We start from the raw sequence: 25,229 nt of genomic DNA, 5'->3' as shown, positions 1-25,229 counted from the left end.
CGAGAGGTGACCCACACACAAAGTAAGTAGGATATATACTGCATGAAAAGAAAACATGCCACGATGCCAAATACCATGTGCATACCAGGTTCCCTAGTATAGTTATCTGCTTGCGACCGATCGCACGCAAAATATCAACATCATGATCAAGACTGTGGCCTTAAGTGTAAACTAAAGTCAGCTTTGCTTATATTGAATCCATGAACTCCGGTCTATATTTGTGTTACTGTTGATTATACAATCAAGGAAAAATGACACATCATTCTGGGTCCTACACACATCTAATAACAATCCACAGATGATGATCATCAAGAGTTTTTCCATCCTCATGTTGACTTCTCATGTTAGCCACTGCGTTGCCCCACACCCTGGTGTGTGAGCTTCCTAGCGGGAATGAGTATGCTGCGCTGCTACAGGAGAGGATTCAGGCCTTCGCTGCAGAAGCACCGCTTCCCATCGCCCCTGGAAGGCATTTTCAATTTGCCCCGGCGTGCAGCTGCCGTGGAGCGTGACTGTTGTGTTTAGTGTCACGCCGTCCGCGGTTTGTATCCACAGTGAGACGTGGAGAGGGGGACCGCTTGGATGCAAACTTTGAAGTGTTACTAGTATCGCCGTTGGGAAAAGGAGAAGGGTTAGAAGGGGTGCTGTAAAAGGGATACCAAGTAACCGAATACATGACGTTTTAAAACGGGAACGGGCATGTCTGGCCACCCGATGCAACAACCAGCGGGAGGGACATTCCCAAAGTCTGCCTGGCTGAAACACAGGACCGCCGTGGGCGACTGACCGAGCAGGCAGGTGAGAAGACACCACTGAGCCGATGTGTGGACAGGAGGTCCATTGCATGATCCATTAAGTGAGGACAGGGTTTATTCATTGCTGAATTAAATACATTCATACTTAAATAAATACATTGTGCAGCTTGCAGGAGCTGCTGAAAGGCCTAATTATTCATTTCAAATGGATTTCCCAGCACACAGTCCAGTGATGTTGTCGCTCTCATTTGTAATCTAATCTCTCATCTAGTTATCTCAGTGGTTAAACTAATGATTTGCCAAATCAATCAACTTATTGTTATTCTCTCATGCCAACACTATACTAATGCATGGCCTGTGAATGGAGGATGGGAAAAGGCCTCTTCAAACTATTTTACCAGATCATTCCGATATTACAATTGGCTTTGAATAAAGTTTATTTCATCAACCAAATAACTAATTTTGAAAGACACACGAAAGAGTAAATGAGGCCAAGAAATGGGGGCTGGTGACATTTGAAAGTCGATTTTTCTACATTCATGTTTGACCAACAAGGGAATTACTCAGGAATTAGGAATGATTTTTCCAGTAAGAGACAAATTATTCTAGGAACTAGCTATGGCTGGGCAGCTCGCACACTGTCCAAACACAAAGCGCCGTCCAAAATAAGGCAAACAAACACATTTAACATAAATATATAGACTTTAATATTTGGAACTAATATTAAAAGCAGTTTGCTGGGCATAATTTATGTGCATTTATGTCCATAACAGTAGCCATGTCATGTTCTTTTACTGGTTCAACATTGTAAGAAATGACAGTGTGAACGACTCATGAATATTGCCTCATTACACAAAACAGACTTCTCTATCTCTCTCATGGTGGCGTGTGTGTGTGTGTGTGTGTGTGTGTGTGTGTGTGTGTGTGTGTGTGTGTGTGTGTGTGTGTGTGTGTGTGTGTGTGTGTGTGTGTGTGTGTGTGTGTGTGTGTGTGTTTGCCTTCAAGTCAACTGTCAAAATCATGTGCACTGTAGTAACGGCAATCAGTTTCCAATTTCACAACAATAACAGACCCGGCAAATATTGACACATTTTCTAAGACATTACAAATGTGATTAAGTTTGCTGTTTGCCCGAGGAGATGGCAGTTTATATTCAATAAGGTGTGTTTGTGAGCATGTGTGTATCTCTCCGTTTGGGAGCATGTGTGACTGTTGGATACAGAAACATGAGCAGGTCAACAAGAGTGTAACGTACGTACGTGCATGCGCATGTGTGTGTGTGGGTGTGTGTGGGTGGGTGTGTGTGTCTTGGCATGGCGTGTCTGCGCCGGTGTATCCAGGTCTGTGCATGTCTGTGTGTGCAAGTCTGTGCGTGTCTGTTCATGTCTGTGCATGTCTGCGTGTGCGTGTCTATGCGAGTGGATCCATGTCGATGTGTGCATGTCTTTGCCTGTGTGGGTCTGTGTGTGGTTTCGGCAGTTAAACCTGTTTGTTCTGTGTGCATAGCAGAATCTGTTTGAGGAAGCTTGGTAGGATACCAAAACGTCATGTATGCGTATGTGTGTGTGCACAAAGTGTGTATTTTTATTCCTTTGTCGTCCCCATACAGCCCGAGATAGAGACAAACAGCTGGACAGGGAGATGAAATGAAAGAACAATGTTCTATGAGATTCATAGGCTCACTGACAGCTTCTGTTGATGGATAACAACAAATTAAAAACAGCAACGGTTGCAGGCAGGCAGAAGAAGCGACCTGGAAAGGTCTGTATGTTCCCTCAGCCTCCTCTACAAATACCGAAAGATGTAAATTACTAGGTGGTGATAGGACGGGGGGGGGGGCGGGGGCTTGGGCAGAGAGCGAGCTAGTGACTTTCAGAGAAAGTGAATGAATTTAATTGAAGTCCAACAATAGCTGTGTGGCTTGAAATGTGAGAGAAATTGAAATATTTAGGCGGAGACAGTGGTTTGAATTATGAATGCTAGCCAAGCTCTGCTGGGTTACTGTGCAATAGTATATTTTATAAATCAGTAGCATGTCGTAACTGAAACCAGCCCGTTGCAATTAATTAGTCATCAGTTTCTCCTACTGTGTTGACTTTTGTCAGCGTAATAAAAACTTTTAATTGAAGTGAAGTAGGGAGGCCGTCGGACCAAGAAGTCACTCGAGCGATGGAATAGGACCTTTTATCCCAAAAGTCCTCTGATGCGTGACAAAAAACACCCTCAAGTGATGCTCAAGAAGTTAGGGCTGCTAAAGATTTTTTTTCTTTTACTTTAAACCATTCAGAACCACATGTTTGCAGCATGCAGGGCATTCCTTCGACGTTCCCGTTCAACACGGATCAGACAAACGGGAGTTTCCCCCCCCCCCCCCCCCCGATATCTTTTGGGACACGATCATCTATTGAAAGTAGATCTTAAAACCTCCCTGTGCGGAACATGCCTACAACAAGGTACTCTCGCTTTAAATAGAACATCCTCAAAACCAAGCAGTCTTTATTTTCGTGTGCGGTGTGCACGTGACAAAAGGAAAAGGGGGAACGGCACAACGGGAAGATCTGCAAATGATCCAAGATCACAACACGCACACCACGCTGTTTTTATGCCCATCTCCGGCGCACAGTCGGGGCTTCCATTAGGAGTGGGGCCCCAGCCTCCGCATCCTGGGGTAGCTAATAACCCCCGCCGTATACATTTACGCTCCACATTTAAGGCGTCCTTAATTCGATTAATGGTAATAATTAGACCCTGCGCCGCTATCTCGATTCTGGGCGGAATTGAAACAATTTAGGTCACCGCGCCCCGTATTCCCCCAGCAGAGCAAACGGAACATGCAAATGAGATGCAAATGCCGAATAGAGTGGAAAATGTAGTTATGGGCCCCAGTAATAAATACTGAATTTAGCCTCTTGGCATTCCAAAAAGCAGCCAGTCGGGACCTGTATGCAAATGACATGCAAACAGCCCAGACACAGAGGACCTTGCTTCACTCCGATAGGCTGGAGCGTAGGTGGGTTCCACGGGGAGGGGAGGGGTGGGGGGGCGGACTTTTGATGTTGAGGGTTTGAATCCAACTCAGGGCTTCTTTATTTATTTACGTGCTTTTTATTTTTTTCTTCTTCTTCCCTCCTCACGCCGAATTTGATTTATTTATTCATATTTTTGGATGCGTGCCTAATCCTCGCCTTTGATTCACTGCGCGTTCGGCTTCCGACTGCGCGTGGACAGATACCGTGCGAGGGGGGGGGGGGGGGGCGGGGGTGGCCGTGGTGGCGTTCTGGGTGGTGTGTGGTGGGTGGAGGTGGGCGGGGGTGGGCGTGTGGGGGGGGGTGGGCTCAGAGTGAAAGCAGGAGTGCTAAATAAGATAGCAGGTAGATCGTCAAAGGAAACGAAGGCAGCGGTAATGAGATGGAGACGAGACGAGGGAGGGACGCGGGCGCGAGACAGAAGGCAGAGCGGGAACGGAGAGCCGTAGGTGAAGACAAGTGGAATTGTGGGAGAGATGCCAAAGAGGGGGAGGGGGGGGGGGGGGGATTAAGGACGGGGGAGAGGGGGGGGGGGAGGGGGGGTGGATCGTTTGATAGGTAAACACAAGTTACTGTCGCCGGCTGAGTCGTGGATGAATGGAGGAGTACAGGTGGGAGAGCCGCAGAGGAGGGAAAGGTAAAGCCGAAAACATACCAAATAAAAGTATCATTCATTCTTCGAGTGAGACATTTTTAGAAGCCTTCAACACATTAAATCCAAACCAATCAAGACGTGCGCCCGCACACATGCACGCCCACACACACACAGACGTGGCCCTTCTACCCTGTACTTTATACACAAGCTTACTGGACCACCTTGCTAAGTTGGCAATGTCTCCCCAGATTACACACTTCACTCGGAGGAGGAGGAGGAGGAGGAGGACGACACACACACACACACACACACACACACACACACACACACACACACACACACACACACACACACACACACACACACACACACACACACACACACACACACACACACACACACACACACACACCTGTGACTACAGCTGCCATGTCACCACATTATAAACAATCAGAGTAATGCGGGAAACTGAAAGTGCTCCAGCTCATGTCAGGTTTGCGTGGTTTCAAGCGCAACACCGCCCGTTCCATTTACCTGCACTGGCAACACACGCAAAGCTCCTCATCGCAATCTCTAGCCCGTGTGACACAAACACACGCGGTGAGGTACAAACTGAAGCACACGCGTGGTCACAGGCCTGCGTGGCGGCGGTATGTGCTTAGCGTTAAGACTCGTGGAGGAATGTGGACGATGACAAGTGATTAAAGCGGCTGCCCTGATCAAAGACTGCTTCAGCTAATGCTATGCATACCCACACAAAACACACACACACACTCCCAGACCTAAGTACATACATACACCTGTGACACTCCACACATCTTTGGAGCATGTTTAGGTGCTTGCCTCTGTGTATTGTATCTATTGTGGTTTTCCGGTGATTATAAATGTAAACACAACCTTTTTTAATAAAAACCCACATGCCGGATAATCTCTCCTGGTTGGGAATGTGAGAGACTAACGTGATGTTTAGGATGGGGGGGATGAGGGAGCAGGTAACGCTCAGAGCGTTCATGGGTGGGTTTTATGGATGCTGAAAATATTGTCACATATATGGCGTTTGAACTTTAATATCGCACTCCTAATGTGAGGATTTTATGTTTGTAAGTACCGATATCCCTCAATCGTGTCCAAAATATATGCAAGAATACTAGGAGTACTGTCACCCACGACCCTGAAATTAATACAAATGTGTTATTTTGAAAGAATCAGTAGCTTATTGAATTGGAAATGCAGAGTTTTAATTAAAATCGTCCAATCATTCAAATTGACTATCTGAAGGGCTTCCTCCCTCCATTGTTGTTTCTTTCCCTTTACCAAAATTCACTAAGATGTGATGTTCGGCATTGCATCATGAGTGCATGTGCGTGTGAGTCTGTGTGCGCGTGCGTGTGTGTTCATGTGCGCGTGTGTAAGTGTGCGTGTAAGTGTGTGCATACACAGGTTTGCGTATGTGTTGCTCTGTGTCTATGCATGAGCGCCTATCCGCTCGGAGGGGTGAGGGCAAAGCCAAATCCCAGTGAAGGAGCATCCCACCCACATCAATTAATAAATCATTATAAAACTGAGCATTTAAAGTGTTTTTCCCTGTAAATAATTGATATCTTTGTTCACAGGCTGTGCTTTGTTCGCGGGAATTGTTTATCAGAGAGCAAAACAGAGAAGGGGAAAAAAGGCAGGAGGAAATGAGATGAAGGACACACACACGCACACGCACACGCACACACACACGCGCGAGAACACACACGCGTGTCAAGTGGCTAGTCGTCTGCCAGTATAAACTGGTCCTGGGACGATGATCACAGGACGTTCCTAGAAATGAACTGATGAGCTCCAGTCCACTCCATTGGTTCATTCTGCCGTGGCTATAGGCGGCTATCAGGGAAGGGCCCCATGGAGAACCTACGACACTCGAAAGCATAATAATTTAAAAAAAAGCACAGGGATATACAGAGGAACCAAAAACTAACTAGCATCCAAACGACTCCCTACCACAGTCGTTGTGCATTCTGACAGGCCGGTGCCGCTACAGGACACAACGTGACCTTTCATGAAATGCCAAGAGCCCTGCTTATTCTTTTAGTTAGTTCACAATAAAACTCGGTCCCAACTTCCCATCTTCTCCAAATAAAACATGTCTGGAGAAGTGCTGAGCGGCCCAGTACTGTGGTACACAAGTACACATGAGTTTGAGCAACGGTGGTCCCTACTTTACAGACCTCTGTCACCCTCAGACCTCCACTGATCAGGTACAGTCCTCTACTGATCATCTACAGACCTCACAGGCCTCAATTACAGAGGACTCGCATACACAAGACTCACACGGACAGGCCTCGCATGCACAGGACTCGCACGCAAAGGACTCACAAGCACACGACTCAGCAGGGGCCTTTTGAGGGTGGTTTGGTTGGTGGCATCTTGAAAAACAGTGATCCTTCAGAAAATAAACACATCGGAATACACGCACGCACACACACACAGGAATTGAGTAAACATCAGATCAGATATCAAACGGCACCGTCTGTTGGGAAGATTAGAAAAAACATCTGCCCACCATGTGGAAAGCTAGAGATTATAAATACACTTCATGCACTGTGTGTGTGTGTGTGTGTGTGTGTGTGTGTGTGTGTGTGTGTGTGTGTGTGTGTGTGTGTGTGTGTGTGTGTGTGTGTGTGTGTGTGTGTGTGTGTGTGTGTGTGTGTGTGTGTGTGTGTGTGTGTGTGTGTACTGTGTAGTCTGAGAAAGTTATCGCAATCAAAGGCTGTATTGATGTAATATAATAGTATTATAATGTGGATTGCTTATTATACAATGACAAAGGACTTTGAGTAGTGTGCTGCAGACAGACTTCCTCACAGGCAGGGAAAAAATATTAAGATGACGCAACATAAAATATAAGGTTAAAATTGGGTAAAACAATTAGCATTAAATGAGTGAATGATAAGCATAAGCACACACACACCCCCACACCCAAACCGACACAATTCATGCCCCAAAGAAACAAGGATAAACAATCCCTTGCCTACTGCATAAGAAATGCCAGATTGTCCAGTGAACTGTGAATCAACATAAATAAATGAAACACATCTGCAATAAACTCTTTGACAGGCCGTGCTAAAACGCTGTCAATTTGTATTTGGTCGAGAGACGTCGCTCCGCTATCATTATATTACTCACAGCGGGCTGTCTTTTCAGTGGGGCAATCAGGTGCGCTTTGTTAAATGATGACATGAAATTATGCTCCGAGCCCAGCCACAAATCAGACCCCGTCTTCCAGTCGTTTCGGCGTCTAGCCACGGAAAAGCAGCAAATAGTCAAGTCCTGTGCGATAATGATGGAGAAAGGACACACACAGGGGGAAAGTGTGCACGTGCAGAATTAACTTGCTACAAAGAGGGACAGAACGTGTGCACGCACACAGACGTGCACAGACACACACAGTCCAAAGTTACCCAATATCGACATAACTTTAAACACAGCGGGCGTGCAGACATGCATGCGTAAACGCATAGCCGTACCGACCTCATGCACGCAGCCACAAACACACACACACACACACACACAAACAGACCGATCCATTAGTATTATACACGGGTGCCTTCCCCTTAAACTAAGCCTCTTAACAAGTATGGACGGAGAGAGGAGGACCCGGTGGCTAGACCAATCGAGAAGTATTGATTAAGCACTTTCTCTGCATCTCTTCTGCACAACCTTACACACACACAGACACACACCCCAATTTGAGATGACCATGATAAGTCAAACTAGGGGTTTATAGGTTTTCTTTTTCTTTATGGGAGCAATGTTGGATAATCAGGTCCGGATTCAATTAGCTTTTTGGTCATTTGCCTATAATGTATATTACTATTTATGGTACTATAATAGCAGGCTACACACAACACAACACAATGATTTAGTCATCCAACATGAGGATGACCTTATGGGTATCAGTATCTGTATAGGACGGGAGGCAGAGAGCATAAACAATGACGATTCCTGATCACCAAACCATGCTCCGTCACATCAAGCATGAAGAGCGATAGAGTCCATCTGGCCCCGGTGGGTCACCCAGCCAGGTCTGTGGCCGACAGGTGAGTAACAGTCTACCGGAGACCAGGTCTGCTGTCATGGTACCCGCCCCGCTTTCTCATTAACCATCGCAAATTTGTTCCTGTTTTGTTTCAGGGTGATTGACCCCATCTTCACAGCGACGTATTCGAGTGTGTCCCATCCTGAGCGAGGCCTTTTCCAGTACACAAGGTCACACTGGAAGCTCTGGCGCGAGTCGCTAATCCCAATCGCTCATGCACGACATGAAACGCTAGCACGAAGATCGGGAAAAGACTTTGGAGTGACCGTGGACGTAAACATGGGAACTAGCTACTAGAGCATACTTGTCTGCAAGCATGAGCTTATCGAAGAGTAGTCATTGTTTATGGCTGTTTAATTACGGAGGAAAAGCCCACTGTCAAAGTGCAAAGGTCCTCAGGAGAAAGTATGGTAGACACACAACTTCCTCCAATGAATCCTTTGAAATCTTCCACATCCAACGCCATGCTCAGCCGTGGTCATGAGGCGACGATTATAATAATGAGGAAGATGAATGAACACTGGACAGAGGCAATGGAGACGATTAGACAAATGTAATAAACGCACTTACAAGAGTCAAAAAAAAAAAAAAAGTTTAAAGTCCTTCAGTTCATTTCCTAGCTCCTCAGCCTTTGTCTTTTGGATTTCACACACACACACACACGCACAGCTTAGAAGATGGTATTAATTATTTACATCCGGCTCCGCTTTCATGGCCAGCGTCTCTACAAGGTTAATTATGTTGTTGTTGGTGTTTTTTTGGGGGGGGTTTAGGTTGTCGAGTCAAGATGAAAAGGTAGGAGGGGAGGGTGGTTGGTCAAGGGAGATGAGAAGAAACCTAAAGTTATCACACAAAAAAGGCTTTTGAGCTTTAGGAAAAACAAGAAACAAACAAATTATTCAGCGATAGATGGTGCACTGGTGAGTTGCCAAAGGACTCCTGCAAGGCCATTATTGGAAGTGTATTGGTACGGAAAGTTCATTCATTTAATTTATCTTGGCGTTTGATAAACATATTGACTTTTTTGGCTAAATTTTAGGAAAACAGCTAGCAATTGTGGTCCATTAAACAACAACAAGCACGAGTGTGTAGGGATTTGGAGACCAACACAAACCAGACCTTGAAGCCCATTAATCTTAGTGGCAGAAGGAGCAATTATTTGGAATATAGTGAACAGGGACATCAAAACGCCACCACAGGCGCCGGCTCGACAAGTGACAATATCTGGAAGGAACCAACATTCATCTTGCGTTTCTAAAAACCAACCCTGCTTCCTCGAGCTTCAAATCGACTCCAATCCCATGAAGGACCTGGATCATCCTTTCTCACGTTCTCATCGGCTGTTCTGGATTATCAAACTGTGACGACGGCTCTATGGTGTGGTTCAAGCGATGACAAGACAAGACAATTATGCATGGCCCTTCTCTGACCTGACCCCGCGTGTCAGGCCCCACTAAACGCACCACGTCTGGATCACCGCTGGTCACAAGAGTCCCTGCCAGAGGAGACTTCCAGCTCCCCCGTCTGCTAACCTCAAGGATCCCACTGTGGCCATAGCTGCCAGCACAGCGCAGATGTCTCTCCCTTTGATTCAAGGCTCATCACAGTACATGAGAGCGAACCCCCGGTCTCCCCCAAACCCCCCCCCACGGTCTGTCTCCACATACCGTCCCCCCACCCACAAGGACCCGCCCACCATCGTATTAACCCTTACTACCCTTCATCCATCCATTAACTCTCTCTCTCTCTCTCTCCCCCCCCTACCCCCCCACCCCCAAGCCGGCCCCGCCGTCCCTAGACTGCTGCCTTATCCCATTACCCACAGCCCTATCCATGATATTCCCATAACATCCCTTCAGGGTATTCCCAATCCCTATGGATTGCAGGTGGTATTCCATGGGATAACGGAGGCGAGCCGGCTGGCTGGCTTCAGCAGGGAATAGGAGGGGAAAAGCTTCACCCCTGGGGGGGGGGGGGGTGGGGGGGGGATCGGGGGCGGGGAGCTCGGAGGGAACAGGGGAAGAGAAATCCTTCCCTTTCCGACTTCCATACAGCCGAGAGGGGGTGTGGGGGTCGGGGATGGGGGGGGCTGGGGGATATATGAAAGAAAACGGGAACACAATTGTACAATCCCCCCATTCATCCTTTCCATACTACCTCCTCGCTCTCCGTTTGAGATAAGAGGGAGACATCACCTAATCTCTCGGGAGATGATACGGTAAAAGTTGCTTGCTTGCTTTTTTCCCAGAGAATGGCCTCCGCCCGCTGTGCTTCGGTTCAACTAATTGGCAGATGGAGACATCTAACTCTACATTTGGCAACAAAAAAAAAATATTGAAAAAAAAGGTATAAACCATATGGACTAATACCTACAACGGTTGCTCGGTAGGAATTCAGAAAATGTCATCTTAAGAAAAAAATACGTCAATCCCCTGTCAATCCGAACACGGACAGTTTCATGCCGGTACGGATGCCTATAGATTTCCTACATGTATTTTTCGCTCAAACATTCCCGTTACTCCAGGGAATCCCCAGACGGGAATACAGTGCCCTTGGTGTGGGGTCCCAAGACACCGTAATCCCGGGGACTGGGCTAAATGGTAACTGGGTGCTGCATACACAGAGGTCACCTTGTAGGATTATACACCCACGCTCAGAGTCTCTCTCTCTCTCGTTTTCTGTCTCTCTCTCTCTCTCTTGCCCATTTGTTGCCCTTTAAATTAATTGAAAGCCTTAAAGTCTCCCGTATATGTGTACGTTTTACAGCGCAGCCCCAGCAAAGAGCCTAACCATTATGGCTCTTAAACTTTATTCTACACTCGTACGCGCGTGCATTCTCGTCGGCCCTGCGAAAGCTGTCATTCCTAGTCAAGGACTCTCTGCTGTGCGTCTCTTTAGCTCCTACTCTCCCTTTATGCCTCTTACGTACTTACGTACCCGTTAAATTTAGGCCCGGCGTATCGATCGCCTGGGCTCCTATTGTACCTTTATGACCCGACTTAATCCACCAAAGGGCCCAATATTGTTATTACATGAATATGTCATAGCATGTAATACTTGAATATGTAACAACGAAAGTGATGTATGCATCGTTTTTAATGCCTTAGAAGTAAGCTCATAAGTGATGCAAGAGGTCTACAGTGAACCTCCAAGCTAGACAAAGAGGAAGATATATATGAAGAGCCATCGGAAGATATATATATATACATAAGTGTGAGCGAGGGTTGGGTCTGTACTAAAGCACCTCATAAAGGACATTGATCGCAGTTTAAACAAGCCGGATCATCAAACCATCCCATCCCCTGTTGAGGACTACACTCTGTTTTGAGCCATGGAGACCGAAAATATAGACGTTGTTGTTCAAAAATGAGGAAATTCTATGGTTTGATCACTGTTTTTCATAATGTGTATGGGGATTCAATTAGTCTAGTCACTAGTGATTCGGCAAAAGCAGGATTTCTTTCATCAACAATATTGTTGTCTATTTAGCCCGCAAACCATCCACAACGCTCACCCACCACCGTTTTATACCCGTCTCTATCAAGCAGACCAGCCTCTCTCTGGAAGCCCTGGTATTTAGAAAAATTCTGCTTCTTCCATCTCTCTCTGTTGACAGGATCTACCGCTCCTCCCTACTCTCTCTCTCTCTCTCTCTCTCACTCCCTACGTCTCCCCCTCTCTCTCCATCTCCATCCGTCTATCTCTCTCCATCTCTCACAGGCTCTGGATGGAAAGCATCCCTCTGTGCCTCTCTCTCGCCCTACACTGCCTTTGGCTCGTTTTGTGTTTCATCTGTCACCCCCCCTCCTCCCCCACCACCCCCCCCAACCCCCCCAACCCCCATCTCTTCTGACACGGTCCCATCATCTCCCCCTTGTTCTTTCTCCATCTCTCTCCTCAGTATCCATGTCCCTCTGGTAGGGAATCCATTCTACTCCAGAGCCTTCCCCCTCTTTCCCCGCAGAAAGAACAAAGTGTTAAGGGTCTCACACACACGCGCGTGTGATCTCAGCGCATCGTCGGCAGCCTGATGACTTCTGGATGACTAAACTGCTTCCTACGCATACGGGTTATGAGTTACAAGTTCCTGGCATATCTACGATTGCACAAAATGTATGTGGGCCAGGGAGTCGTAATGTGTGTGTAAGGGAGGGGTGGGGGAGAGAGAGAGAGAGAGAGAGAGAGAGAGAGAGAGAGAGAGAGAGAGAGAACGAGAGAGAGAACAAGAGCGAGAAGAGAGAGAGAGAGAACGAGAGAGAGAGAACGAGAGAAACTTTTCAATTGGCTATAGCATCGCGGCATGTAATGTTGCGTAGCACGCGCTCAGCCAATCCCACCAGCCGCCGCACAGCCCCCCGTTTTATGAATGAGGAGGCATATACGAGAGGTACGCACTCACTCACACATACGGAGCGGGACCACTCTGTGGCTGTGATGTAATGCACATTAACACAGAGCTGCAGCGGCGCGATATGCAACAGCGGCGCGCTTACAGGCTCCAATAAATGGCCAATGAGGAGCAGTTTGTCCCTATAGCGCCCCATCACCACTGCAATAAGGCACAGCCCAAGAACCGCGGTGCTTTAAAAACACTCCCAAGTGCAAGAGTTGTGGTCATTAAAGGAGCATTAGTTTCATGACCTCATATCCAACAGCATGCTGCGATTCTCTTATAGGCTGTTTCTTTTACCGTATGGATATCTGAGGAAAAAACAGGTGTTCTTTGCACATGTTTACACTGTGGGATTTTAAAGTAAGCTTCCGGCTGAAAAACATAATAATCAAGAGTGTTTTTTATGCCCATAACAAACACAAGACACCCATAAATAAAGTCCCTGTTAAGTCATTATTTAACGATACACAAATGCATTTTTCAAAATGCGTGTTTCTTTCTTAGAAAGTATTATTTCCAATCCAAAACAACACCTGCTGATTCATTGAGTTTTACATCACTCTGAAAACAGCAGACGCCCTCTTTATTGAAAAAAACAAAAGACATCCTGTAACCGCCAGTATCCCCACCAGGAACTGAGAGCACTCATTTGGCTGATAATATGTACAGTATGTAAAATCATAACTGACATTGAGGGTGTGCGTGTGTGAGCCCGGCAGGTTGTGAGAGGATTTGGAGGGGAGTGCGGGCAGCCTTAAAACCAATAATAACTTGCTGGTGTGACTTTTCATGAAAGGGGTGTGTGTGTGTGTGTGTGTGTGTGTGTGTGTGTGTGTGTGTGTGTGTGTGGTGTGTGTGTGTGTGTGTGTGTGTGTGTGTGTGTGTGTGTGTGTGTGTGTGTGTGTGTGTGTGTGTGTGTGTGTGTGTGTGTGTGTGTGTGTGTGTGTCAACACGTGCATGTGCTGCTCGTATCTGTGTCTCTTTGTTTGGGTATGCGAGCAAGATTGTAGATGAGTGCCTTCCTACTAAGTCCCTGTTTGGCACAGATTCAGTTCATTTGGTTGAGATGCCATGGGTAAACAGTGCCATCTATGGCCAGGAAGAGGAACAGCAGGTGGCAGGTAGAAACACCGAACAGGCAATGAGTGTTAACAAAGAGGACGTAAACAAACTAGCTGATACAAGCCAAACACGACAACAAAAAAAAGGCGATGAAATGGAATGGGGTGGCCTTGAAGTGGTGATCAACCGAAATAACGGGAAGACTAATCCAATTCAAAAGTCAAGCCATTTCTTCCTAGTCTTAAAGTTATGTTGGTTAGTGACGGTATTGGGGGGGAAAAAAAAAATCATTCAAGAAGCAGAAGGCACTTGTCTTGTTCAACAGGGATGTTCCAGAAAAGACTGCATTGCAGATAAACGGATTCGCAATGTAACTTAGCAAAATGCTACACAGCTCACACACAACTCATGCTTGATGCCTTTAATAACAACGTAATGATAAGTAATAATAGAGTGTAATAATACAACCAAACTATTATTATTACCAAGCTGTAATGGGCCGGTATTTGTGATTCTTTGCCCCACGTTAACTTGCCTGGCTTCAGAGCAGCGGATGGAATATTACGTGTCATGCAATCTACCAGAGCTACCATTCAGCATGGCAGAGCTGTTACTTCAGAGCCCTCAGTAGTATGAAACACCCCGCCCATAAGCATTCATGATTTGTAAGACTGCCTCGGTCCGTGGATCAACACTGCCGCCTACATGCCAGTGTCGGTACTGCTACTACGACTCACGCAGGGTGATGTCATAGTTTAAGAAAGAAAGTGTCTGAAGGTGTGTGTGTGTGTGTGTGGTGCACGTGCGTTCATGTGTAGGGGGGGTGGGGGGGGGATACGGGGTGGTGCGAATGGCAGACGAGTTGAAAAAAAGAGGGAATGAGGTAAGGCAGAGATAGGGGTAGTGAGAGAGAGACGGGGAGAGAGAGAGAGAGAGAGAGAGAGAGACAGGGAGCAAAAAAAAAGGTGATGTCATTTCACTGGAGCATATGGGCTGGCAACAAGCACCTTCTTTGTCTCAACACTTTCATTACACTATGCTGACAATGATGCAATTAAGATGAACAGCAGGCCATAGGAAGCGGTGGCCGAGAGCCAAACAAATCATTTGTCCCTCGCACGCCTTCCATTCTCTCCAGCCACAAAGCTGGACCCTAGCGTTCGGGGGCTACGGATAATGTCTGACCATCACAGGGTCTCCGTGATAACCACACACGTCTTTCTGAACGTCCACCCCATGCTACGGTGTGGCAGTGCCGAATACAGCCAGTCTTCACATCGAGAATGCCCGCTCAAGTTAGTAGCCGTGAGCATCCTCCAAGACTACCTCACTTCTCCCCATCTGGGTTCATTGAGTGCATCTCACACCCTGAATGAGCCGTTCAATGGAAACTGCGGCAGTGTGCTCGGTGTCCACCACTATGCAAGGCACAGCGGTGGAATAAATCGAAGCGTGTTTTATTGGAATGCACCAGACGTCGACTGTGTACAGTAAGGAGTGGGCGGAGAACCAGGCAGTTGTTAAGAAAATACAAAAGGGTGATTTTATTAGCAGTGTGCTTATCTCTGTTTGGCTCTCGTAATCAGCCGTAGGTAAGGACATACAAGCAGTCCGGCTGTATTTCGTTGCAGCCCAAACATAGTGCTCAGAGGGGCTCAACCGAATCAATTGTACCGCTTCAGTAACCTAGCAACACAAACAATGTTTGCTCCCTGCGGCGAGTCGGGACAGCCCCAGTGTATAACGATTGGCTGCTGGGTGCTTCGAGGTCAGCTCTGAGATGGGTCAAAGTGGAATTTGGTTTCAGCGGCAAAAATCTGGAGGACGCTGTTGTTTTGGCCACCTCAGCGCTCGTCTCCATTGAAAGCAAGGGCACGGTCGGTTGCGACTCCGCTACCGCCATTGTGACTTGAATGCCACTTAACACTTTCCTTGGCTTGTCAGAGTGTCTCAGCCGAAATCCACCATGCTCCCCATTCTTGCATTCCACATCACTGTTCCATCGCTATGCTCTTTTCCCCGACAGAGGCAAGAGGAACGACATTTTGTGAATTCTACAGTTCGTTCTGGACATTTAATAGCTGTGTTCAGAGTTAACGATTATCTTGGAACAGTTTCTGAACAACTGAATTCAAGGAAAACCGAAACCTGAAACAAGTTATTTTAGAGGAAAAGGGGATGTTGTGCGTTACATAGCAGGGTCATGGATTGATCCTGGCACAAATCTCGACTTTAACGCACAAAGTTTTAAAGAAGTAGGAGAAAAAGTAACGCACCCCCACATTGGAGCGAGTGGGAGTGGTTTGTGCAGGAGACAGTGAAAGCCTGAACAGAAACATGGCCACACTGCTTAAAAAAAGTCTGCCAGGAGTAGTCTGCCAATTTTGTTTCTCTTAAAACATGGGACAGAATTTCACTGGCTATTGGTTCAGCGGAACCCATTTCAATAGGGATGGAACAGAGCAGCTAATGTTTAAACCTGTTCAATGGAAACTGACACGTACAAATCATTATCTTGGCTCTTTTGATTGTCTTTTTGATTTGTTAAATCAAAAAGTCTTAAAAAAATGGAAGAATCAATTATTGATGCAATTGGCGGGATTTGTTAACAATATCCATCCATTTTACATTATTTGCTCATAAATTATGAATGGAATATAGCCATTCTGTATGTCCATCCACAAAGTTGATTTAAGGAAAATTACATTTTTCTTTCCTCCATTTCAAATTGAGAACATTTCGGCTTCGCATATTTAAGCATGCCCCAACTTGATTGGCTATCTTACTGGCGAATCAATGATAATTGGTTTACAACCCAGAATTGACATCACACCTGGGGCCAAATCCGGTGCCAAACGGAGGCGGCCATATTTACAAATTACACAGACATCATATTGTCACGTTCATGTTCATTAACGTAAAACCACACACTCTGGGCTAGTGCACATAGTGCCAAATCATTGCCACCAAAATGTCAGACTGATTCGAATAGCTTCTTTCTGAAGACAGGCATTTGACATCCCCATGAAAGCCAATTTATTTTTTTCCTGATTTGTTAAACCTCTTAAATAGAAGGTGAAACCGTCCATGAACTGATAACTCTTGACTTGATCCAGAGAGCTCTAGCCACTTACACGCACGCCTTCCAGCTCTGTGCGTGTGCATGTGCGTGTGTGACTGCGCCCGTGTGTGTGTGTCTGTGTGTGTATGTCCGTCCGTGCGTACATGCGCGTGTTAAAAGATAAGGGGAGACCAAGACAAAAGAGTAAGACCAAAAGAAAAGACAAAATGGAAAGATTAAGAGAGTAATACCAAGCTGGACCCAAAGAGGCTAAGGGTTAGGTCTGATAACATCGGCTTCAGGTTGAGGTTGAGTGAAAACAAAGAAAGGGTCTGTGTGCGCGGTAGAACAGTTCACCCTCGGCCCTCGCCCCCTCCCCAAACGCCAGAGGTGTCCCGTGGATGAAGGATGGCTCTTTGGGACAGGGCTCGGCAAAGTGTCGCCTTCTCCGTCCTGGTGTTGAGCAATGGAAACCGTAAACGTGTGTGTGAGTCTGTGTGGGTCTGTGTGTGTTTGTCTGTCTGTATCAGAAGGAATGGGGCGGGTGGGGGGGGGGGGGGTTGTCTGCGAATTTGCATGTTTGAAGCATGTGATTAATGTCCTTGTACTACCGTAGAGACCCCTTAGTGTGAGCAACGCCGGAGGGGTTAATATCGTTCTAGCGTGCACGGCAGCATGTGCACGTACGTACACACTCGAGAAAAACGACCAAATACAAAATATCCAAGGAGCATATAAAAATGATTTCAAACTCGGGAGACAAATGGAAGTCATTTGCAAGATGCATGCTGACACAAAGAAAAAACACATGTGGGCACACACCTATGCAAACACATGCGGACATTGAGACAAAGAACATATTTGACTGCCATGAATCAGAAGAGGAACAGGGGGTTTTGGCAGCCGTTTGGGGACTGCGTACACATGTATGCCCTTTCTCGAGAAAATACCTTTGGGCTGTGAAACCTTAGTTCACGTTATGTCTGGACAGCATGCAAATGATATGCAAACCCGCAGGAGAAGATAAGCCAGAATTCCCTTCAGCAATGTGGGAAAAGGCCCGACATCCGTACCCACAATGCACCTTACTCTTTGGTTCCTAGAGCCGACCACCAGCGTGTTGCTCAGTCGTCACAGACATGCAGCCTTCTGGTATTACCGTTGTAATTAAAGAGTGAGCTTGTAAACACGCATACCACAGTCCAATAAATGGGAAATAGGGCTTGTGTATGATTACGAGTAATCACACATTATTGATGGTAATCATACAGAATGCACACCGATTTTGATGCAGTCATTTAGTCTTTGTACACCTAGCCTGAATATAAACAAGCCACAAATGAAGAGGATATCCTATCTGTGACAATTCGACTGATTATACATTACGAAAATAGTATTTTATTAATCCCAGATGGGAAAAGCACAGACAAATAAAAACCTCATGAGCAGACAGCAGGTTACACCAATATCAGTGAGTTTATGTGGCAAGACTGCCCTCTAGTGTCCATGCGGTTGATAACACATGGTGCCTCCAAAGAACGTTCACTGCATGACTGAGCAATGGCACTCTGAGCGTCTGTGCTCATTAATCAGCTGACAAAAGAGCCGTTATTTCAATCCCTCATCCATTCAGTGTTTGTCCAGCCACCGAAAGCTTCATAAACTGAAATACATCAATTTATCTTCGTAGGTCTGCCCCTCCATCCTTCCATCCATCCAAACATTCATCTACCCGTCTGTACGGATGACGGTAACCCCCGGCAACCCACATCCTGTAGTCCCTAGACATGTATAATTTATCTGAAATTGGGAATCCATCTATCCACCCAGCCATCTGTGCCTCTAAATTAATCTTACCTCATTTGTCCCGCTGTTCCAAGCTCTCTCCCAAAGTTATCAAATATTTCTTCTACACATTAGCAGATTTCAGGTCCCACCGAGTTGACACATTACCGAATTCGACAGCCTTGCTTTAATAAGGCATCAATAATTTACAGTTATTCGAAATTCAATCAAAACAGAGCTAACTATCCGCAGCGCCCACATACCTAGAGATACTGTCACACAGGTGTACTGCGCCATACAATGAAGCAATTAAAGGGCAGATAACCTGATCTTGGGGGAAAACCATCGTTATTGGCATGGCTTTAGGTAAATTGATGGTACCGATATAATTTGTCAAAATACCAATTTTGCCTAATAGCATTTAGTATGTGCACACCTTCCAATAATGTAACCCATAGCAACATAGCCCAGTCTTCTTTTCATATCAATGCAGAGGTCACATAAGTTTGTGGACAAAAAAATGAAATCGCCATACAATTACATTTCAAAAAGCTTTGTGGCATGGGAGGCCTTAGAAAGGGGGGGGGGGGGCATACTAGTTATAGGTGCTTTTCATGATGTTTTGCGGGGCTATAGAAAAGTTGCTTAGTACAATGGATGTCAATATGGCACCCATCGCACTCCCAACCACCCCTGGAAGGAGGGATCCCCCACCCAGCGTTCCTTGAAAGATCTTTTCCTCGCTAATTAAGGGAGTTTTTCCTGGCCTATGGGGGGCTAGGGTTAGGGCGGTGTCATACATTTATGGCCCGTTAATTCCTTTCAGACTGTAACTGTGATCAATATCTACATTAGAATTGGATTTAACTGGGCTATATGTCGTTTCTTGCGGATGGAAGGGGATGATGGCGCAATGTTTTGTTAAGAAACATGGCCTTTAAACACCTTGTCAGTAAATAGCCTAGTGTAAACCTTAACATATAGGGCTTTTACATTAGAATGCATCATGGGGTTTTTGGACAGCGATCGTTAAATTAAGGGTACATACATTCAATTGAGAGGACTAAAATGATTGGTTGTACTGCAAAATGCTAAATTAAATGTAATATGACAACCTACGCCTATGAAAACTTTTTTGGCCACTTGTCGCATGAGAAAACGGGAAGCTGTGGTATTTGGAAGTAAATCACTGCCAGAAGGATTCGAATTGTAAAAGGCATTGAATTCCTAACATTGAACTATTATACTTTGAAAACGTCATTCAACTCCATTGTGATCGGCCTCCCATTTCAAGTTGTAAAAAACACAATTTCACATCTTTCAATGTTCCCTAATTCAGATACAAAAATGTTGTAAAGATTTCAGATATACGATATTCATCGGGCAGCATTTATCAGAACCGCTCTTCCAAAAAACGGCACTTCCTTGGGTCCTCAGGAATACAGGCACCAAGTGTGAAATTGATCGGAAGAACGGTTGAAACACACACACCACACACACAAACAAAAACACCCTTACATTTTAGTTGGATAAGGTCAGTGCCCATTCAAAACATGGCTTTCGGAACGGGACGATTCTTTGGCCTCCCATATTGCTTCTTGCTGCTTTTTCGAGAGCCGCTCATCGAAACAACATCACCCAGACACTGCACTTCCCTGGGCCTGTTCAGAACAGGCTGATTGTGGCAGCTTTCTCGAGAACCATTCATCCAAAAACCTTCACACTCAACACTGCACTTCCTTGGGACCTCAGCAATACGGATGAACTGTTTGTAGAGAAAATCGAAGGACAGACTTGCATACATACATACAAACAAACACATAATACACTCCTAATAATAGTTATGTGGAGTGTGCATTGCATTTCCATTTGATGACCCAAATGCCTCCACTACTGTATGGAAAATAAAAAGGCACGCCTGAACTCGGTGGAACAAGGTAGCAAGAGGAACAGGGACTTTGAGTTCATTATTGGCCACAGACGGCAGGAGCCTCAGTCAAAAAGTTTCATCTGAATTTCCATTGATGAAAAACACAGACACACTATTTGTAAGGCGTGTCGAGTTACAGGATATCGACCACGGAGGTTCTCAAAATTAGAATATGGTAACATTATCGTGTCTACTACTGGCCCATGAGTGACTGACAGAGTTGTGCCTTTGGAGGCCCAGCCCTGGTCTAGGGGATCCACAGCATACACAACCCACCCAGCTGCATCGGTTTGCATTGGTTGGTTCCCAGCTCAGCACCAGGTCTTACCGGTCATCTTGTAGCCGCTGGCAGCCAACTGCCCCGCCATGTACTCCCCGTCTGAGTTGTTGTGGCTGCAGCCCCATGTCCGCATCCAGATCTTCTGGGTCCCGGGGATGAGGCTGCCACACACAACACAATATCAATAGGGTTATTATTATAGTCTGGAGAGAAGAACATTTTTGTTACTCATCTGGTTCAACCAAATAATAGAATTGTGTCTTTTATATAATGCATAAGAAAAGTTAAGCTCCAGTGTTGATCAAATTGGAGAAAACTATCTTTGTTGAGTAGATGGGTTTTATTAATCAATTATTAATTATTTTGTAGAAAAGCTATGACTTTTCTATGATGAAATTGCATAATTGTTATGTTCCAAATATTTCTGATTTTGAGAGAAATACAAGCTTTCAGCACTTCCTTCCTACACAAAGTGCAGGATTCAAATAGCAATTCCTCCGTTTGGCATTATATATGTGTTTGTTTGCTTCCATGCCCTATTATGATTACTTAATGGATAACATTAAATCCTCATTAACCTCAAAATGTACAGGCCAGACAAACAGATTAAATGTGTGCAAGGCCAGCTATATTTCTCTTCTCTCACTGTATCTGTGGTTCATCTTTATATAATGTGTGCTGTAGACAACTGTTTAAAAGATAATAAACAAATACAAATGATGATCAAAATAAATACCAGAGCATCTTCCTTACACTAAAATGTAAATACAAATGATGATCAAAATAAATACCAGAGCATCTTCGTTACACTAAAATGTATCAATCCACACAGCTTTCTGATTGATTTAAAGGTTGGTTTTTATGAACCTTACACCAATCCCTGTTTAGTGTACGGCCCGAAAAAGTAAAGAAGTTAATTATTCCAAAACATTGAATTATGCCAGCCTCATAATTTAAGATTCCTATCTCTTTCTACCTTAAAAGGTCCCACCACATGCCATCAGGTGTGAGTGTGATTACGGGCCGTTTTGAAAATCTGCCCCTTATGACATCAAAAGTGGGTGTGTCCCCCTAGTTGTGTGACGCATAGATGAGCAACGTTTGCTACAGTCCACTGGGTAGGCTGGTAGACTGATCTATCCAGCAGACATCTAAGTGGATCACTTGTTATGTCTTAAGGGGCAGACTTTCAAAACGCATTGTAGGGCTAATCACATTCACACCTGGTTGCATGTCATGGGACCTTTAAAATCAGTTTGGGTATTAAATCAACATCAAAACAATCAGACTGCGAAACAAATCGGACCTGTCTGCTTGGAGTTCCTCGGGGACGAGCTGGTCTTTCCTTTTCCTGGCTCTTGGGATTATACTCTTCCGAGCGTTCTGTCTATCCTGAGGCGTGGGGTCGTCCGCAGACACCATGTCCTCAATGTCGTCAATCATTGAATCACAGGCGGACGGCATTGTGGTCTGAAAGAACACACACATACTGAGGTCAGCAGCAAGCAGCAGCATCAACATCCACAGCCATTTTGGTCAAGTTATCATTGGAATGCTGTTTGAAAAACCCCAGATCAACTACCCTGTGAGCGTTATATAGGGTTTTCTTAATACTAATTTGAATACTGTCTGAATACTAATAAAGAAAAAAGATAGTGAAAGGGAAGGGTTTGTGAGAAATACAAGACGTTCATTAAATAAACATGAATTATTAAATATTACAATCTATTAGATATTAACATGGGCAACGGTAAGTTGTCCATCATGCATTCATATTAAGGGACCACGCTATCAACTGTGTGTGGCATCAACATCCAGTCTGTTTATCTACTCAGCTACAGTCGAGATGTTCCGTGCAGGCTATAAGATTCCCCCAATAGCAATCAATGCCATCCATTTGAGTTGCATTTAAAATACATTAAATTTCATTTGAATGTGCTTGAGAGTTGTGCTTAATTGCGATACATCACATATAGATACAGCACATCATAAGCACTGACAACATGATGCACACTAGGTGGAATAGACCAGGGAGTTGCCTATTCTATAAAGATCGGCTGATTCTATGTTTAACAATTACATAGCTAATGCCTCCTTTTACTTCCATTGGATTTTCTGCAACAATATTACGGAGGCTCTGCTAAAAAATGACTTGGAAGAAGTACAACTTCCACAAGCTAGGTGGCTACTTTCTTGATAGCTAACCTCAAGTTGACCCACGTGTGTACCTTTTGGACACGTAAGCAGTCCGAAATAGACCGTGTGCGGAACTCACCTGTTTCGTAATGTTGATGTTAATTACGTCGAGGAAAACTTTCGATGCTATTTTCTTCAGAAATACTAATTAATATGTATTTTAACAATCAAAACAGAGATGACAGGAGTCTCATGCCGCCATGCTTGTTTGGATACGATGTACGGAACGAACTGAGAGACAAACTGAGCGCGCCCGTGTTAGCGCTCTCAGATATAGGTTTTAGGTAAGGTAATGTCGTGCAGGAGTACGTTTTTTTAGTACTGTGAGAAACTATGTGGAATCAATAATAAATAAGCATTCATAAAATGCATTGCATAAACACTTTGATCAGAACTCTTTGATTTCCCTCTACCTAAATCTAAACCTAAACCTAAACTTAACCTCCGCCCTCACTTCCCACCGCCCTCACTTCCCACCACCCTCACCTCCCCCCTACCTCATCCTTATCCTCCCTGCTTACATAACCTCCCCTTCCCTCTACCCTAACTGTATATAATAACCTACAACCTCCTCTTCCCTCTCCCCTAACCTCCTCTCTCCATCCCCCCTCTAATAATAATAATAATAATAATAATGATCTTTATTTATACAGCGCTTTTCGAAACAGAGTTACAAAGTGCTTTACAGAAAAAAGAAAGACGACAAAACCACAATGAAAATAAATGTCTAAAAACAATTGTACTCCACCCTTACCCCCCTCTATCCTAACCTCCCCTCTCTACCCCCCTCTATCCTAACCTCCCCTCCCTACCCCCCTCTAGATATATGTAACGCACGCTATAAGCTCTCCAATCCAAACATCTCTACAACTGAGTACACCTGGAAATCTTTACTCAGTTTCATGGTTTAGAACGAAGCAAGTGAATTGTTGATTATTCAAACTCTAACTTGACATGTCCTCTCTTTCATTTAGACCTTCCAGTGGCCGTATACATGTACTGCGCAGCACTGTTTAGCTTTTAAAGGAGACATATTATACCACCAGGTGTGAGTGTGATTAGCCTTACAAGCCGTTTCGAAAATCTGACGGCTTGTAAGGCTAATCACACTCACACCTGGTGGTATAATATGTCCCCTTTAAGGGGACATATTATGCCACCAGGTGAGTGTGATTAACCATTCTTTTAAAAAGCAGTTTTAAACTCGTTCAGATGTTGCTGATCTATCCATCTTATGGTGCCTTCAAAACAGTCTGAGTTTCCGGGAATTTCGGAGGTTGGGACCTTAAGATCGGAGGAAGTCGCCTTGAACATTCTGAAGTTTTCTGGTTTTAGCCTAAGAACGTTTCCTGAACACTCTTATTTCGGAAGAAGGGAAGGTTTACGTAAAGACACGCAAGAGCTTCTGAACCTCTGAGCTGCTTTGAAGGCGGCATTACATCTAGGTGGACATTCCCACTTGTGATGTCACTAACACACAGGTAAAGGCGCGATCACTCTCCTGGTGATAACGAGACGGCCCGCCAGTGATGAAGCTCACTCTTACGCGTGTTCCCGACAGCGACCGTTCATGTGCAGTTGGGAAACAGCCGTTTGGGAATCGAAAAAGTTCTTCACAGCAGGGTTTTTTTAATCTGATAAAAAACAGTCAAAACTAAACAGAACATAGTAGGATCAGTTTCAAGTATGCATGCCTTTATTTCCTTGATGCCTATCACCTACTATCTTTTTGCTTTTTTTGATGAAAAGCACAGTATTGCCACTGTATGGTAGGCAACACTTGACCTTATATAGAGCCAGTACACAACGTTAAATATAACTGTGCAGTCATGCAAACAGATGTTACAACGTCACTCAATATTCAAGTATGTGTGAGATGGTTGAATCTTTTATACTCAGTAAAACATTCATGTTCCGCCATGTTCATACGCGTCACTAGTAAACCATACGTCACCAACTGGGCAACTCTGTTATGGTGCGTTCACATCGCTGGGTATTATCGGGAAAACATTTTCGCGGAAAGTTTGCGTGAAAGACACCTCATGACGCTGTCAAGAGT

General features: G+C 45.1%; 1 protein-coding gene across 1 annotated transcript in view; it reads right to left on the bottom strand.

Moving 5' to 3' along the window:
- The window catches only part of cdkal1 (CDK5 regulatory subunit associated protein 1-like 1), a 367,816-nt gene extending 344,387 nt beyond the window's left edge, over positions 1–23,429 (bottom strand). Inside the window, exons 1-3 of the mRNA XM_056602814.1 lie at positions 23,250–23,429; positions 22,281–22,444; positions 21,023–21,135 (exon numbers count right to left, since the gene is read on the bottom strand). Of these exons, the coding sequence (XP_056458789.1) occupies positions 21,023–21,135; positions 22,281–22,438 (271 nt within the window). The 5' untranslated portion in view covers positions 22,439–22,444; positions 23,250–23,429. The remainder of the gene's footprint in view (positions 1–21,022; positions 21,136–22,280; positions 22,445–23,249) is intronic.
- Positions 23,430–25,229: the final 1,800 nt, after the last annotated feature.

The sequence above is a fragment of the Gadus chalcogrammus genome, chromosome 11, assembly GCF_026213295.1.
Source record: "Gadus chalcogrammus isolate NIFS_2021 chromosome 11, NIFS_Gcha_1.0, whole genome shotgun sequence".
Classification (NCBI taxonomy): Eukaryota; Metazoa; Chordata; class Actinopteri; order Gadiformes; family Gadidae; genus Gadus; species Gadus chalcogrammus.
The sequence above is the reverse complement of the archived record's forward strand: the minus strand, read 5'-3'. Positions and strand labels throughout refer to the sequence as shown.